The sequence below is a fragment of the Ambystoma mexicanum genome, chromosome 10 (genome assembly GCF_040938575.1).
Source record: "Ambystoma mexicanum isolate Mex_15411 chromosome 10, UKY_AmexF1_1, whole genome shotgun sequence".
Lineage (NCBI taxonomy): Eukaryota > Metazoa > Chordata > Amphibia > Caudata > Ambystomatidae > Ambystoma > Ambystoma mexicanum.
In genome coordinates, this window is record NC_090932.1 from 1,365,031,889 (window position 1) to 1,365,046,414 (window position 14,526).

A 14,526-nucleotide genomic window follows, 5' to 3' on the forward strand; every position below is an offset into this window, starting at 1 on the left:
ACATCCAATGTTTAATGTAGCTGTTGGATTGAGCTAAGGTTACGGAATGGACTACACCTGTTGGACTAAGCACAACTTCTAGCTTGCTGAACGTTTGCAATGATGTGCAGTTTGTAATGGGTGCATAATACTTTTTAAAACCGACTTTGCTGTGCTTGTTTGAGTCATAATTTAAGATTAGTATAAGCGACTGTGGCATGGATGAACATTTCACATTCATCTAAACACTCTATACAACGATGTGTGAATGAAAACTTGCTTCTGTTCATGTCTTTGATAGGGGTATTCCTTTAAAGTTTATTCATTTCCTTTAATGCCTGACCCTTTATAGACTGGCATGATAGAACAGATATAACTGCACTGACTATGGGTTTCTACATAACTTTGCCATTCGGGAAACAATCCGTGAAACAATGATGGTAATTCCGGCACCAGCATTTTTTCCAGACAGGCAAAGTACATTGTCCACCAGTGGGGGGCCACGGATCACCTGACCAGCTGGTAGATCCGGCTCCCACCAGCAGAGAAATGACGAAATCACCAATGGTAATGACGGTGCCAGTGATTCAGTAGTTCCCAACCCATAGAGTCCTAATGTACTCCATGGGTTTATGAACTTACTGTTACTCTGCCACTCCTAATATCTTGGTAATTCCGGGATATCAGGTGGTGGAGACAGTAAGGCGGGGCCTATCTACGACAAATATTATGCAATGGTGTCCTATCAGCTATTACATGAAATGCTCCCAAGTAAGGAGTACAAAACTATATCGTCACATCAAGTATCACCAAACCAATGCAGCAAAACCCCTAAAAAGGGTCTCAAGGATATTTCCACTCTATGGGCCTCATTACAACCCAGGCATTAAGGGGTTAACGGCGCTGTAAAAGGTGTTGGTGCCGTTAAACCCTTAACGCCTGATTATGAGGTCCCTTTGCGGGTTGCACTTTAACGCCTGCTTTTAGCAGGTGTTAAAAAACCAACCCGCAAAGGGACCTAGGAGCTAATTACGGCACCGTAATTTACGGTGCCGTAATTAGCGCCTTCCCCATTCTCATTGAGCCCTATGGGGACAAAAATGGGAATGGGGAAGGGCCCATGGTGAATGGGGAATTACCGCCCCGCCAACCGTGGAATGGGGCGGTAATTCCGCCATTCACCATGGCGGAGTTGGTAATTTACCGGCGTCAACCATGGAGCTAATAGCGCCATGGTTAACGCCAGGGTCGTAATGAGGCTCTACATAATGTTAAATCTAATATGACGATTATCTAAGCCCCAAGCTTCCCAATGTTCGATCTTTAGCTTTAATTTCCACCTGTGGCTTTTCAGAAAAGCCATTGGCCCTCATTACAAGTTTTCCAGTCCGGAAACAACGGTGCTGGTAAGCTTACAGGCACTGTTGTTTCCGGACCCGCAAACTACGAGTCTGCTGGCGGGTGCCGTTTCCCCTGCCAGGTCTGACTCTGGCCGGCAGCACGGCACCCGCCAGCAGACTTTCACGGAAGTGCTTCCGTGTTCCTCAGTGCTTCCGTGTTCCCCATTCCCATGGAGTCCTAACGGACTCCATGGGAATGGGGATCAACATTTTACCGGTGCCTGACTTCCTGGACTGCCAGGGCTGTAATGCCCTGGTTATTCCAGCAAGTCAGTCGCTGGTAAATCGTTACAGGTCCGGCGGCTACCTGCCGGTTTTTCAGACACAGTTTCCGCCAGACTCGTAATGAGGCCCATTGCCTTGGTAACATAATGAGGTCCCAAGATCCAAAGTAATACCTCTTACATCCAAGCAAACTCCCTCCATGAATTACCACTGACAACAGACTGTACCATAAGAGATATTTTATTGGATACTATCATTACTAGAGTTAATATGCAGTGAATTCATTGTTTAATAAACATCAAATGAGGCCCATTTTAAATAGGCAGTATCAAGTAACAAGTATACAAAAAGGCCCACAGTAGTGGGATACCCAGAATACCAGAACCGTATAACCTTTAAAAATGGGGAAAACACAAACATTTTAAATAGAAAACACTAGAAAATGGCTTTTTACAGTTCCTCTGCCAGATCAGCTAGATACAATGAAATAAGCTTTGAAATCAGGCCAGTCATTGAGTTTTCACAAATTAGGGAATTCCGTACAGCACATGGATCATTACAGCAAAGCACCTGCATGTTCTCATGACACCTAGTACTTTGTATAAGGGCTCCCTTGAAACCCAGGCAAAATTATATTACTAAAGGCCTTACGCATTCAGCCTAAAAGAGTGATCAGTCTAAATGATAGTGGATAGGTCCTACAGTACGACGTCCTTTCATCGCCTGCCTGTTCATCCTCAGGCTTTTTAATGTGCACATTCCATCGAATGTGCTCATTGAATTTTTTATGGGGGGTGGGAAAGGACAGATAATAGTTTGGGTGGGTGGGCAATAGCAACAAATAAGTGTGGGAAGAAGGATTGGGGGGTGGGGGGGTACCCACCCACCCAAAAAAAAAGAACAAAAAATGAGCACATTCAATGGAAAATGCATGTTAAAAAGCCTGGGGATGAACAGGCAGGCGATGAAATGACATGGAACCGGTCCTACACCTATGAATGAACTAACAACTTGTTTAAAGAAGCTCAGAAACTAAATCGCCTCTAGACACTTGGGTTCAAATCTGCAGTTTCACAGAGATTTTAAATAAGTATTGGTGAGATATTGCTGGCAAGCATTTTTTTGTCAATACCTTCTAGGCCCTACCTGATGGTATGGCTTGCAATCCTACCTCTGGTGTACGATGCTGATTCATTGCCCCTGCCATCTATCCTGCAACTCTGCTGCATGGCCTAACCCCTCCCCTTCAGTCCCGTAATAATAATAATAATTCCGCATTTTATATAGCGCTACGAACCCTCGGGTAGCTGAGCGCTGCTTATTATTACCCACGGTGTGTGGTGCTCATTTATCGACCTCAGAAGGATGGCGAGCGCTCTACTCGCTGTGCCACTTGACCGGCTTAGTCCTCACATTTCCCAAAGAGTCTACCACTCTCCAACCCTCATCCAGGAGTACTAATGGCTATATACACTTTGGGGGAGGGGGAGGCTTTATTGGCCAATAATGCTGCTAGGTTCATCATTGAGGTCTGAATGAACCTGGGCCCCAGGCCACTACCATCCGGTATACACACCCGCTGCAGATTATTGCTTAAATAATGCATGGCACGTTTTTATACACATTCCATGCTGTTTTCCTCCTTCTTCTAAGCGCTGTAATAAAAGGTGGGTTAACAAATATAATGTAACTGACATGATTAATCGCTAAGGAGAAATGTCCGAGTTGATCCTGCCAAGACTAAACATGAGACTGCAGCTGCACACAGCTCTTTGAAACAAATGCTTAACTGTTGAGCGATCAGACCAGCACCACACAAGGCATCACATAACACTGCATGAAACAGTCACAGAAGATTGACATTCGTATATTATTTGTGATCCTACCGCATTACCCTACCGCACCTGCCATTCATGCACAGTGACTAACATGACACACAACATGCTCTGATCTTTCTAAGCTTACAAAGCTAGTTTACAGTACATATGGTCCAATGTAGTCTAATAAAAAATATAGCAGGCTCAAAACATGACCTCGTTTCAGAGGAAAGGCAAGCTCAGCTTCTTTATTGGTAGAGCTGAATTATACCAGTGGGTGAAGTCAAATTATCACATGACATCTGTCCAGACACTGGTCTAAATGTTCAGCGACACATTCTCATCTGACAGCTTCATTCAGACACCGCTGGCAAATCATGACTTGTCGGATCAAGATGGGCAAGATGTGGGGGCATTAGGATGGGGGAGAGTGGTGCAGAGAGCAAAGGCCGCCAGTGGCTCTAAACGCCTGTATTAAAGAGAGAAGTAAAACGCACAAGCCAGCACCAGGAGCTTGCAAGACCTGGTGGCAAAATTCGTGTTTCCTTCATTGATCGGTCCTAATGTAAGATTGTTTCCATCACTTTTGCAAATAGGTTTTTGTGTTGACTTTGGCAACATTCTTAGCTAAATGAACATACATTAAAACAAAATAAGTTTCAAAACTGCACTTTGGGATACATATTGATTCACTGTGGTGCGACGTACCAGGAGTTCAAAGGTCAATATTGTGTGAAATCATGAAATGGCAGGGAAGATCCAGCCAGCCAGCGTATCCTAATGCTGCACACATAATGATTCTTCTTCTGTGGTTCAATATCAGAATGTTGGCCACAAATATTTAGAAAATATTAGCAATTTCTCTTACCAAAACATAGTAAAATGGTACCACTTTCTAAACCCCATGCACAGTGGCAGACATATATCCTTAAATAGATGCATCGTCTTCCTTTCTGCCACAGTAAAATAGCACTGTCTCCCCTGTGGCTAGCAAAGTCAGTACTTCCCCGCTTCATTGATCCATTTAGGCCATTGTACATCTGGACAATTCATTTGCAATTCGTCCTCATTGACTTATTTCTCACTCTAATTAGTGCTTTTAGAAAGTGGCAGAGACAAACAGAGAAAGTATGCTGTAGAGGAATTGCCACCTGGTCACCCCTGTCTGGAATGCATGTCAGTGGTAATGAAGGTGAAAGGGTAGGGATGGTAGCAGAAGGCTGCCGGCTCAGCAGGTGCTGAGCTGCCACTGGGGCAGAAATTCACAGCACATGAGAATCAGTAGATCACGCTCAGGCATCTACTAAAGCTCAATTGAGTAGCATGCAGGCTCTACTAGAAAAGAAGACACAGATATTACCCTGCAAAGCCACATTGCCTAACGCTTGGTATTGGAACATTGCTTGGACCCTATGGTTCCAGGACACATATAGGACAATCATAATGTATACAGCATAGCTCTCGAGTAGCCATAGAAATTCACAGCATAAGAGAATCAAGACATAAGGCTCAGTCATATACAGAGGGTGATATCGCACTATTAGAAAAGTAGACAAAAGTATTAGACTGGGGTTAAATCATGATCAGTGCTATAGTGCTTTGGTGTCGTGCAGTGCCTGGCTCTTATGGCCCTAGCAGACCATCCCACTTATAGTGATTCTGGGCACATTCCGCACAATCACACAGTGATTGTGACAGCGTTTGTCATTTGAAAATGTGCCTCAGACTGTGTAAAATGATGCTGAAATGCAGATACATTTTGCAAAGTATAGGTGTGATACCATGTGCATCGGATTATTATCAGTCTGATAGACCTATCCATGTCAATTTCTTATCTCCACTGCAACAAAACAAGTGGCTCCATGCTCTGCACATCAATCATATGAAAGAATTCCTCTCAATCCAGAGGCAAAATAAGGACATTGGAAAAGCAATGCTGTAAGTTTAGTACCTACCTCCAACTGTTTTAATTGCCACAAAACGGACTTAGTTGTGTGCAATATTTTATTTTTCTTGTCGCAGAATTTGGAAATGAACACAACTATAACCTGGGGGGAAGAGGGGTTCTGTGCTGGGACGTAAATGAGACAAATAATATATGCAACACAATTCTTGATTTTAAAAATATCCTCATGAATTTATTAAAGTATTAATCTACCTTGGCGTGGTACAAAAGCTGAGTGAAGTAACATAACATAAGAAGAGCATTACAAAATGAGTGCAAACAACTCCAACTGTCATTTTAGAGGTCCACAAATGAGTCACTATCAGTGAAGTCTACAGATGAGGAGAGCAAAAACAAAGAGTTGATGGCTAGAAGGTTTGGAATTAAGCTCTGGGCAACTCTCTGGACCATCATTCTTATGCCTGCCAAGCCGAAACAGAGAGGGGACAAAACATATGCAAACCAGGCTTCGTCCTACATCAAAAGAGGAAGTCCTGCCCAAACGGCTAGGCCAGATCTCTTCCGCATAAGGCCACAAGCAAACCCATGTGATCGTTCCGCTTTGTGCAATGGCCTGATAGGGTGAAGATCAATGGTCTGGAGGGTTGCCCAGAGGAAATATCAGAGGTTAAGATTAATTCTAGCGCTTCCAGCCATCAACTGTGCTGTTTTGCTTAAGTCACCCTTTGTGGTCATAGAGACTCAAGCTGCACCTCACTGACATAGCCCAAGGAGACCGAAATATGTTTGCGGTTACTGGTAGTCTCGTGACAAAGGGATGTGACCAAGCAGTTTGTGCTGGACTTCCCCCTTTGGGGGGGCAGGGCCAGGCCTGATATGCATGTGATCTTTCCGTTTCCTGTAACGGCCTTGCAGGCTGAAGAACAATGCTCTAGAATCCTACTCCGAGAAATTAGCTGAGATTACGATTCATTCTATCCCTTCAGCAATCACCTCTTCGGTTTTATTGAGGAGAGACACCTTAAACATGTGTTTTGGAGACGTATAACATCTTCATACTTCATGAGGAGGCAGCGTTATCAAAATATCAACTTCCTCTATATCGGTCAGGCAACTTGCATTCTTACAGGCAACTAGATATTGAGTCACAAAACACAGACGATATTCAACTGGCATATTGGGGGCAATGGAAACTAGCTTGCACGGCGTTCATCTGACACGGGATGCAAAATTCTACCGTAGACAATTTGTGCATGTACCAATTTAGACTGAGCGCAATGAGACATGGTTCCAGATTGTACAATTATCCTAGAAATTATCCTGATTTAAGCATGGAGACTTAGTTTTAAAAAACACATTTTTGAGACTTATGCTGGGAATCAAACCAAATTGTGTGGATATGTACATATGTAGGTACACAGTCAGTCAGGACACCACCTTGTCACAGAAACTCAGCCACCCACCAATTTTGTAATGCAAATTGTTGTTGATGGATTAGGCGATTCCCACCTCACTCCAGGCTAATGTCTATCAGCACCTTGCTATCTCCCAAAGGACAGATCCCTGTAATTACATAAATAGCGCATTCCTTCATGGAAAGCCAGGATTCCTTTGAGAACTGTGGAACCCTGGGTCAAGGGATGATGACCCCAGCTCAGTGGAACGCATTAAAGACCACCCTGCCATAGCTTCAGCCATAATTGGACACCAGATGGGAGAAGCCTTCACATTTCTTGTCTCAGAAGTAATACATGTTGTTCTTGTTCATGATGGATTTATGGAAGTGCCTCTGCTAGGGCCTTTTGCCATGGTCCATTTTGTATCTACTGCGCTGTGCTTTCCTGTCAGGTCTGCCATATATCTGTAGTTTGAACTAGATTTATGGGAGAAACAATGTGTGATTCTAGCCCGTCTCTGATTGCCTGACAAAGGCCTTAAACAAAGTCCATTGCCCTGGTTAGCAAAGGTCCCAGTAGGGCCAGCTGAGCACAGAACCTGAACAATTTAGAGTGAGGTTTGGGGCAATGTTCATTCTGCCAACCAACAAACCAAGGAAAGTGAAGTTAGCACCTAGGGTCTCCATCTCTCTGGCAGCAATTTTCTCTGAACCTAAAATTCATGCCTTCACATGTTTCCATAATGCTTAGCCTCTCTATTTGGTAATACGTTGAGTTTCAAGACTGCATGCTCTCCTCATCTGCCATGTCCCAGATACTTGGTGTACACAGTTATGTTAAGTTAATAGGATATCTTAAGCGTGACATACACATGAAGGTACCTTGGCACTGCTCCTGTGGAAGAGAAAGAGAGTCGCCTAGAAGAGATAGGTTTTCAGGGCATGATAAAAACATAGGTGCGTGGGGATGGCCCACAGTGCATGTGGCAGAGAATTCCACAGAGTGACCGCGGCAACCAAGAAGGGGCGTCCACCCGCCTGGCTAAGTTTGACCTTAGGAACTGGGACCAGGACAGCATTAGCTGAGAGCATTGCATGCCCCGGGACACAGGGACGGAACTTCACCTGGAGGTATTCCACTCCTAGTCCATAGAAAGCCTGATGGACAAGGCCTCCAATTGAATATGCTGTGCTACTGGAGGCCAATGCAGTATCCATAGCACAGGGGATATGTGGGCACCCTCAGTAGTAGAGGTGGACAAGCAGGCAGTTAGGATTTGCAAGACCTAAAAATGATCCAGAAGGTCGGCCGGCTGCAAAAAATAAATGGAGTCACAGTAGTCCATGGAGTTAATGACCAAGGCTGAGACAACTGGGGCCGATGCTGGGAAGGGATGAATTGGAGAACCTTGCGTAGCAGCTTGAGGTGGAAATAGACACATTGGCATACTACCCCCACTTGAGCCTCCATTAGGGTGACCAGGTTTTCAATACAAAAAACTGGAACAAACAATAACATAAAATAAGGACTATCTCCAACCCCCTAACCGGACCTCTCCTCACCCCCAATCTCACAGTATATTAATAACAAAGGTGCTTTTGATCTGTTTGACATATCTTGCTATGCACTTTCCTCTCAGCCTGTCTCTGTGGTGCAAGCAGTTAATGCATAAGGCTTGTACCTGAACATTGGGGGTTGGAACTCATCCTAAAATGAGGACCAGCCAAGGATTCAATAAACTTCATCAGGAAGGGAAGCAGGGATAAGGGAATCCAGACAAGTCTTCTTTAATAAGGATATCACTGTGGCCTGCTTAAGAACTGTCAGGATCAGCCTCATTTTAAAAGAATCATTCACTGCTTCTGTGAGGACCGGTAGAATTTAAGGCAGAATCTCCTTCAAAATGTCCGGTGGAATGGGATCCGTAGGTGGATATGGACTTTAACGTCATAACAGACCTGGAGGCTTCTTCCATTGAAAAAGTCAGAAGAGAGGACCGACCAATGACTCATGGATACAGGGGTGGCCACTACAGCCATGGGCAAAGGTGCTCTAGGTCCAGACGGTGAGATATTGGAGTGATTCTGTCAATCTTGTCAATGAAATAGGGGACAGATTGTTACATAGACTTTGGGAGGGCGGGATTGGTTCAGAGGGGACAGTGGTAGAGAGCGCACAATCTTGAACAGCTCCTTGGACTGGTTAATGGAGCATGCAATGCGATAACAAAAATAGTCGCTTTTGGTGGCATGAATCGCTTTATGATACGTAGTTGAGCCCAACTGAAAAGATGTGTTAGTAGCCATATCATATTTCAGACGCCATTTGTGTAGGCACAATGTATCTTCTAGAGACATTGCACTGTGACTTCATAACATGCTGAGCTGCTCCTAAGGTCCCAACCAGCACTTGCCCTCTTTAGAATCACTACTCCGAGCTCCTATTACAAACTAACATTCTCACCCAGTATCTTCTCAGTACCCATTGCTGCATGCTCTATATGTATTTTGTTCCTCCTGTGTCCCCCTACTCTCATAAAGGACCACTCGCTGCCATGTGGCATCTATTCAGAACTATCTCACCTGGGTGGCACCACTGCCAATGTGCTACCGTGACCATACTGGATGTATGCTCCAACCTGACCAATAAGCCCTCCACTATCCTCCCCACAATAACCTTCTTGACCTCTACACTTAAACAAAATACATGTATACCAACTAAGCCGCTCACACATGGCAATTAAATAATCCTCCCAACATTCATCAAGCAATAGAACACTGCCGCACTGCAATGGCTGCATATGGCAACCCAAGCTAATTCATCCAGCACCACGAGCAAGCAAGGCTGCCCTCCGGACTCACGTGCCTCTAAGCTCTCAAAACAGAAAACCTAATAAGAGATCTGCTCACAGACCTGATGGCATTGGGGGTCAGCAAAATGATCTTGCAGGTTCCCCCTCTCTCCAATAACCTAACCCACACCCTCCCACACACTTCCGGCGTGCCACATCACCTAGAGACCATGCCAATGGCAGCAGATTGTGGTTAAATCCCAATAATATAAGATAACATACAATTATATGCCAATGACAAGAATGAATAACTTCCTGCAAAAATACTCCCAATGGATCTATAACTTGATACATTATTCAAGCTGTGGTCCTAGCACAATCAGGTGCAGGTGCTTGATAGAGCGAGCCTTTTCATGGCAATGCAGTGATATAGCGTAAGAGTGCGCTTGTATAGCCGTCAACGTTTTTGGCTCGGACACTTGTTTTGGAGATTTTTGTTTTGGCTTTCAAACAGATGTAGTGATATGCATGTATCTTTATGAGCAGGGATGCTGGATATCAGGCACTACTGTTATGAGATGAATGGGGGAAAAGTAACCTAATGATTCACTGCTCTTCAAAATTAAAATTAAAAAAAGCCAACTGTAGGGCAAAATGTTGTTCTAACAGAGTGCTGCTTGTAAAATGAAACCCGCCTTGAGAATTGTCATTTCTAACGACCTTATGCTCCCCATCTCAGATATGATGCCCTCATTAAATGAGTTATTCAACAACTTAATAAACGACATTCAGATAAAGAATGGCTGGCATAATTCTGATCCCTGTGGTGACAACAACTGTTGGATCTTCACAGATGGTATTTTAACTGCATTGGCTGCTAAATGTATGCATTATTCCTTGCTGGCGGGAGGAGAGAGAGGTGGGATTGAAGCACTGAAACAATTCAGACTGATTTTCTTGCTGAATATCCTAACCACAGACCCCACTTTCCGAATAATAATCAGGCCAAAGGTGGGCTTCTCTAGCCATCAAAGGTTCTCAATAATGTGGTGGCAAGCCACCAATTGACAAGGTTGAACAAGGGTGGCTCCGCAAAGTCACAAGTCTCATTTCCCTCCATGTCACGCAGGGGCAACAGAATTGGGGGCCTTCTCGAACAACATACTTGCTAACACTGATGGTTGGGATATAGGCCTACTTATAAAGGCAAGTGTGTCTGCAGCATTTGCAACTGTGGGCCTTGACATGTTGCTAATATTCCCCAAACAGCTCCTATCTTTTTTGAGGTAGTGAGCGTCATGAGAGAAGCTGGGAAATTCTAATTATGAGAGTGTTTCCGTGGATTGTGGCGCATCATCAGGGTACCCAATTTTATCTTCTTTTAAATTTCTACCAGCACACACCGATCTTCTGAGGGACCAGAGCCTGCAGCATCATGGTTATGATAGTCACAAATTAGCTGAGGTGCAAAATCCTTGTTTACATACAGAAGGTCTTTCCATATCGGAAATACTTTTCACCTGTTTCATGGATTGATAGGCGGTAATCGAGCTCAACAATGGTGCCTCATGAACAGAAAATGGATGGTGTGGATAACAGGTTTTATCACACCGATCAATTGCATCTCCAAAATAAACCTGGATTTGAAGACTTAGCATCTGGATTGGATGTCTTGCTTCCTTTCCATAAAGCTCACAGATGGTACTGATGAGCAAAGCGATTCACCATTACAGCATTTGCAAAACAAATGTTTGACTAGATCCATGTGTGACTAGGCCATTATTAGTGGCATGATTCTTTAAACATACAAAGTGCACACACGCACTACTTACTGCTCTATCTCCATCTCCACGGACCAGCACTGACCACCCTACATTGTGATGAGACCATACCAATGGTTAAAGGCGCTATACAAATCCCCCTTAACATAACATAACATATAGTGCTTGCCATCAGCATTGTTGCTCTTTTGGGTGCTATACAATCATGAATCTACTATTAAGCAACTCGATGGCCCTCACATTCCTGATCTCAGAAGGATAACAGGGTCAGTCGGGTTTGAACCTGTGACTTATAGGGAGAGCAAAGATACCAGCAGTGCGGGGTGACATCACTAGCTATCTGACCAAACTAATGACCAGCTGCTCTCATTCAGAGGAGGATCGGCCTCAAGATCGACTAAAAAGGTCTTTGGTCGACAACATGGCAAGAAACTTGCAGCTGTCGCATTTGGGGAGATGTCAATTCATGCCCTTAAGGTTACTGTTTGCAATTCCCGTAAGTTTCTTTGCTACTTGTGTTTTATAACCAATCTGTGTGCACAGAAATTCGATAAGTCCACCTGAGTGCATTGCTTGTTCCCTGGGATGTATAGAAGGGAATTTCTGATTCCCTCTTGTCTGTTCAGAACTGGCACGCAGGAATGCCTGAAAATTCCCACACATGTATTAATGCATTCCGTTCTGTGAATATCGGATGCGCGCATTAATGTAGGAACACAGCCAGCCCAGTCCCGCATTTGAGTGGTTGCACACAGTGATATGAGGGGTATGTATTTATTCATTTTATCTATAATGCGCTGGGACATGGACCTTGGGCATGGAAGTGCAGGACAGGACAGACGCACAAAAAACAATGATTCCAAACAAGAGGAGGGCAGTATCTGGGTGTGCATATCTACACATCGTGTGATTAGAACTTCCTTTGGGGATGAGTGCAATCTCTTTCTATGCAAGAGGAGGAGGGTCTCAAGCGCATTCGCTCAGGTAAATGAAAAAATAATGCTAATGGGAATCAAGCTGGGGAATGCAAAGTTAGATATCATTTTGACCAAATTAACTTCGTGTCAATCCTCGTCCACATTCATCTTGACATGGGTAATACGTGCCTTCTGCAAACATGTCATATATATTGTAGTTCACTCTGTTGTTTATTTATGTGTACTTTACATGACATTCTAGTCAATATCTTACCAAGGGGATGTTATAGAGCTGAGAGCTATACACTCATTTCACGACAATTCAAGTATATGTTCTTGGGAAGCCGGCATGTCTGAATATTCGTGCGGAGCAGGTACCGTTTTCGCCCCCACCACGTTTCCCCACCTGCACAGCATGGGCCCTGGATGGAACATGACCGGCGGAAGGCGCCCCACTCACCTCGGCATGCACCTGCTGCTCCTAGGTGATAGATGCCTGCTAGGACATGCCAAATGGCCTTCTGCTCGCGTGCAGCGAATCCCAGAGTTTCCATGGCAGCCTGGAGTTGGACAAATGATGCAGAGGCCTTCTGCTTTTCCTCGGGCTGGAAAGGAAAAAAAAACAGCAACATAAGCTGAGAAATATCTGCCATGCTACAGAACGAGTAGAGAAAGCACAGCTGATGGACGAGAAACTTGGCCAGGTACTCTGCTGGCTTCTGAGGGGCTCAGGGGGTAATTTATATTTGGAAGCAGGCCTTTCACTATACTGATGCTTATAGTCATGGAAAGGGAATTAATAATGTTACATGAAAGAGTTTTTTTCTTTCTATAAAACAGATTTCTGTTATAAGGGCCCACCATTATGTTAGCATTCTGCATAGTTGATTGCTTGGTATGGAAAATAGAGGCTAGTTAGTCCCAGAAGTAAAGATCGTTACATCCAATCAAGAGAAGTGGGTGCACATGTACTGTCGTGGGGACATCTTGAACATGCAGTGCTGCACACTGAGAAAGCTTGAGTGTGCCCCGAATCCGGAAACAGAAAGCAGCAAGTGTGAAAGCATCTGATTGGCACAACACTGCTCGTTTTCACACTTTAATGTGAAAATACAGTGATTTCACCAGAATTACACAATGTTTGCTGGTTAAAGTTCAGATGCCACAATCGTAGCCTTGATGTTCGAGTCTGATTTGAGTTTGAGTTACAGGAGATGACGTGTTTCATCAGTGCACCACTGCTACTCGACAGTCAGAGGACAGCTCTGCAACTGACATGCTTTGGGGAGGGTGAAACGGATGGCATGGCCCTCCTGAGATCCATACATGAAGTACTCCTGCCTACGACAAGACAACTCGGACCATGTGCACAGGAAAGGCCTCATTGCAGACATGTCAACATGCAGAAACATCTCTTTCCCCGTATTTCCCGTATTTCCTACAGGGGTAACGGGATGTTGTGATGCAGTGATCTCTCTCCGAAGCATGCAGAGACTGATCAGATTCAAGGGGAAAAGCCGGGCAGACCGGTCATGCTACCAATCGGGCTCATTCCCGTAGACATTAGACAGGGCCTCTGGGGGTTGTCATTGTGGATGGAAAAATGCCTCAACTAGCAGGATTGTTCAGTGATGTTAAGGTCTGGTGCAGGTACCTGGATGTAACTAGCATTGATTTGAACTACAAAACAGCAGAAACTGTGCTTGTGAGCAGTAACTAAAATAATGCATTCCTCCAAGCACACACCACAGCAGCACTCATGAAGCACCGCTTCTGATCTATTCCTGAGCGCAGCCACTTCCTCTGACAGAAGGACACTGCGACCGCTCCCCTGAAACAGTATCTTCTTTCTTCGAAGGCTGCCCCACTTTGCCCCAGCTGCGAGAACAGGATCAATTACTGTAAAAGGTCAGATATTACCACTTACTAAGGTGACTCACAATGAGATGGCAGCACTATAGAGGCCGGGTGCAGTGGAGTAACTTTGCTGAAAACGTTGGGGGGGACATGACATCTGAAGAAAAGTTACCCCAGCCAAATTAATGGGGACAAAATGGTGTGCCATGAAAGTTGGGGGGGACAAACACCCCTACCCCCCCTATAATTACGCTCATGGCCGGTTGGAGGCAGTCCTCTTGCTCCATGTTGGCACTGGGAGGCTCTCAGTCTCTCTTCATCCTACATGTTTCGGGGACAGCTGCACCCAGGATCACTGAGCAGCGCAAGGGAGCCTCAAGTGCAAAGGTTTTTTGCGCAATAGGTAGGCCGTATTTGTGACTGCATTACTTTTGTGGTCACATTCACTGATGCAGT

At 44.6% G+C, this 14,526-nt stretch overlaps 1 protein-coding gene across 1 annotated transcript in view; it reads right to left on the minus strand.

The window, feature by feature from the left end:
* The window catches only part of MYO18B (myosin XVIIIB), a 1,784,667-nt gene that overhangs the window by 1,502,550 nt on the left and 267,591 nt on the right, over nt 1-14,526 (minus strand). Inside the window, exon 12 of the mRNA XM_069620271.1 lies at nt 12,674-12,818. Coding sequence (XP_069476372.1) covers nt 12,674-12,818 — 145 coding nt within the window. The remainder of the gene's footprint in view (nt 1-12,673; nt 12,819-14,526) is intronic.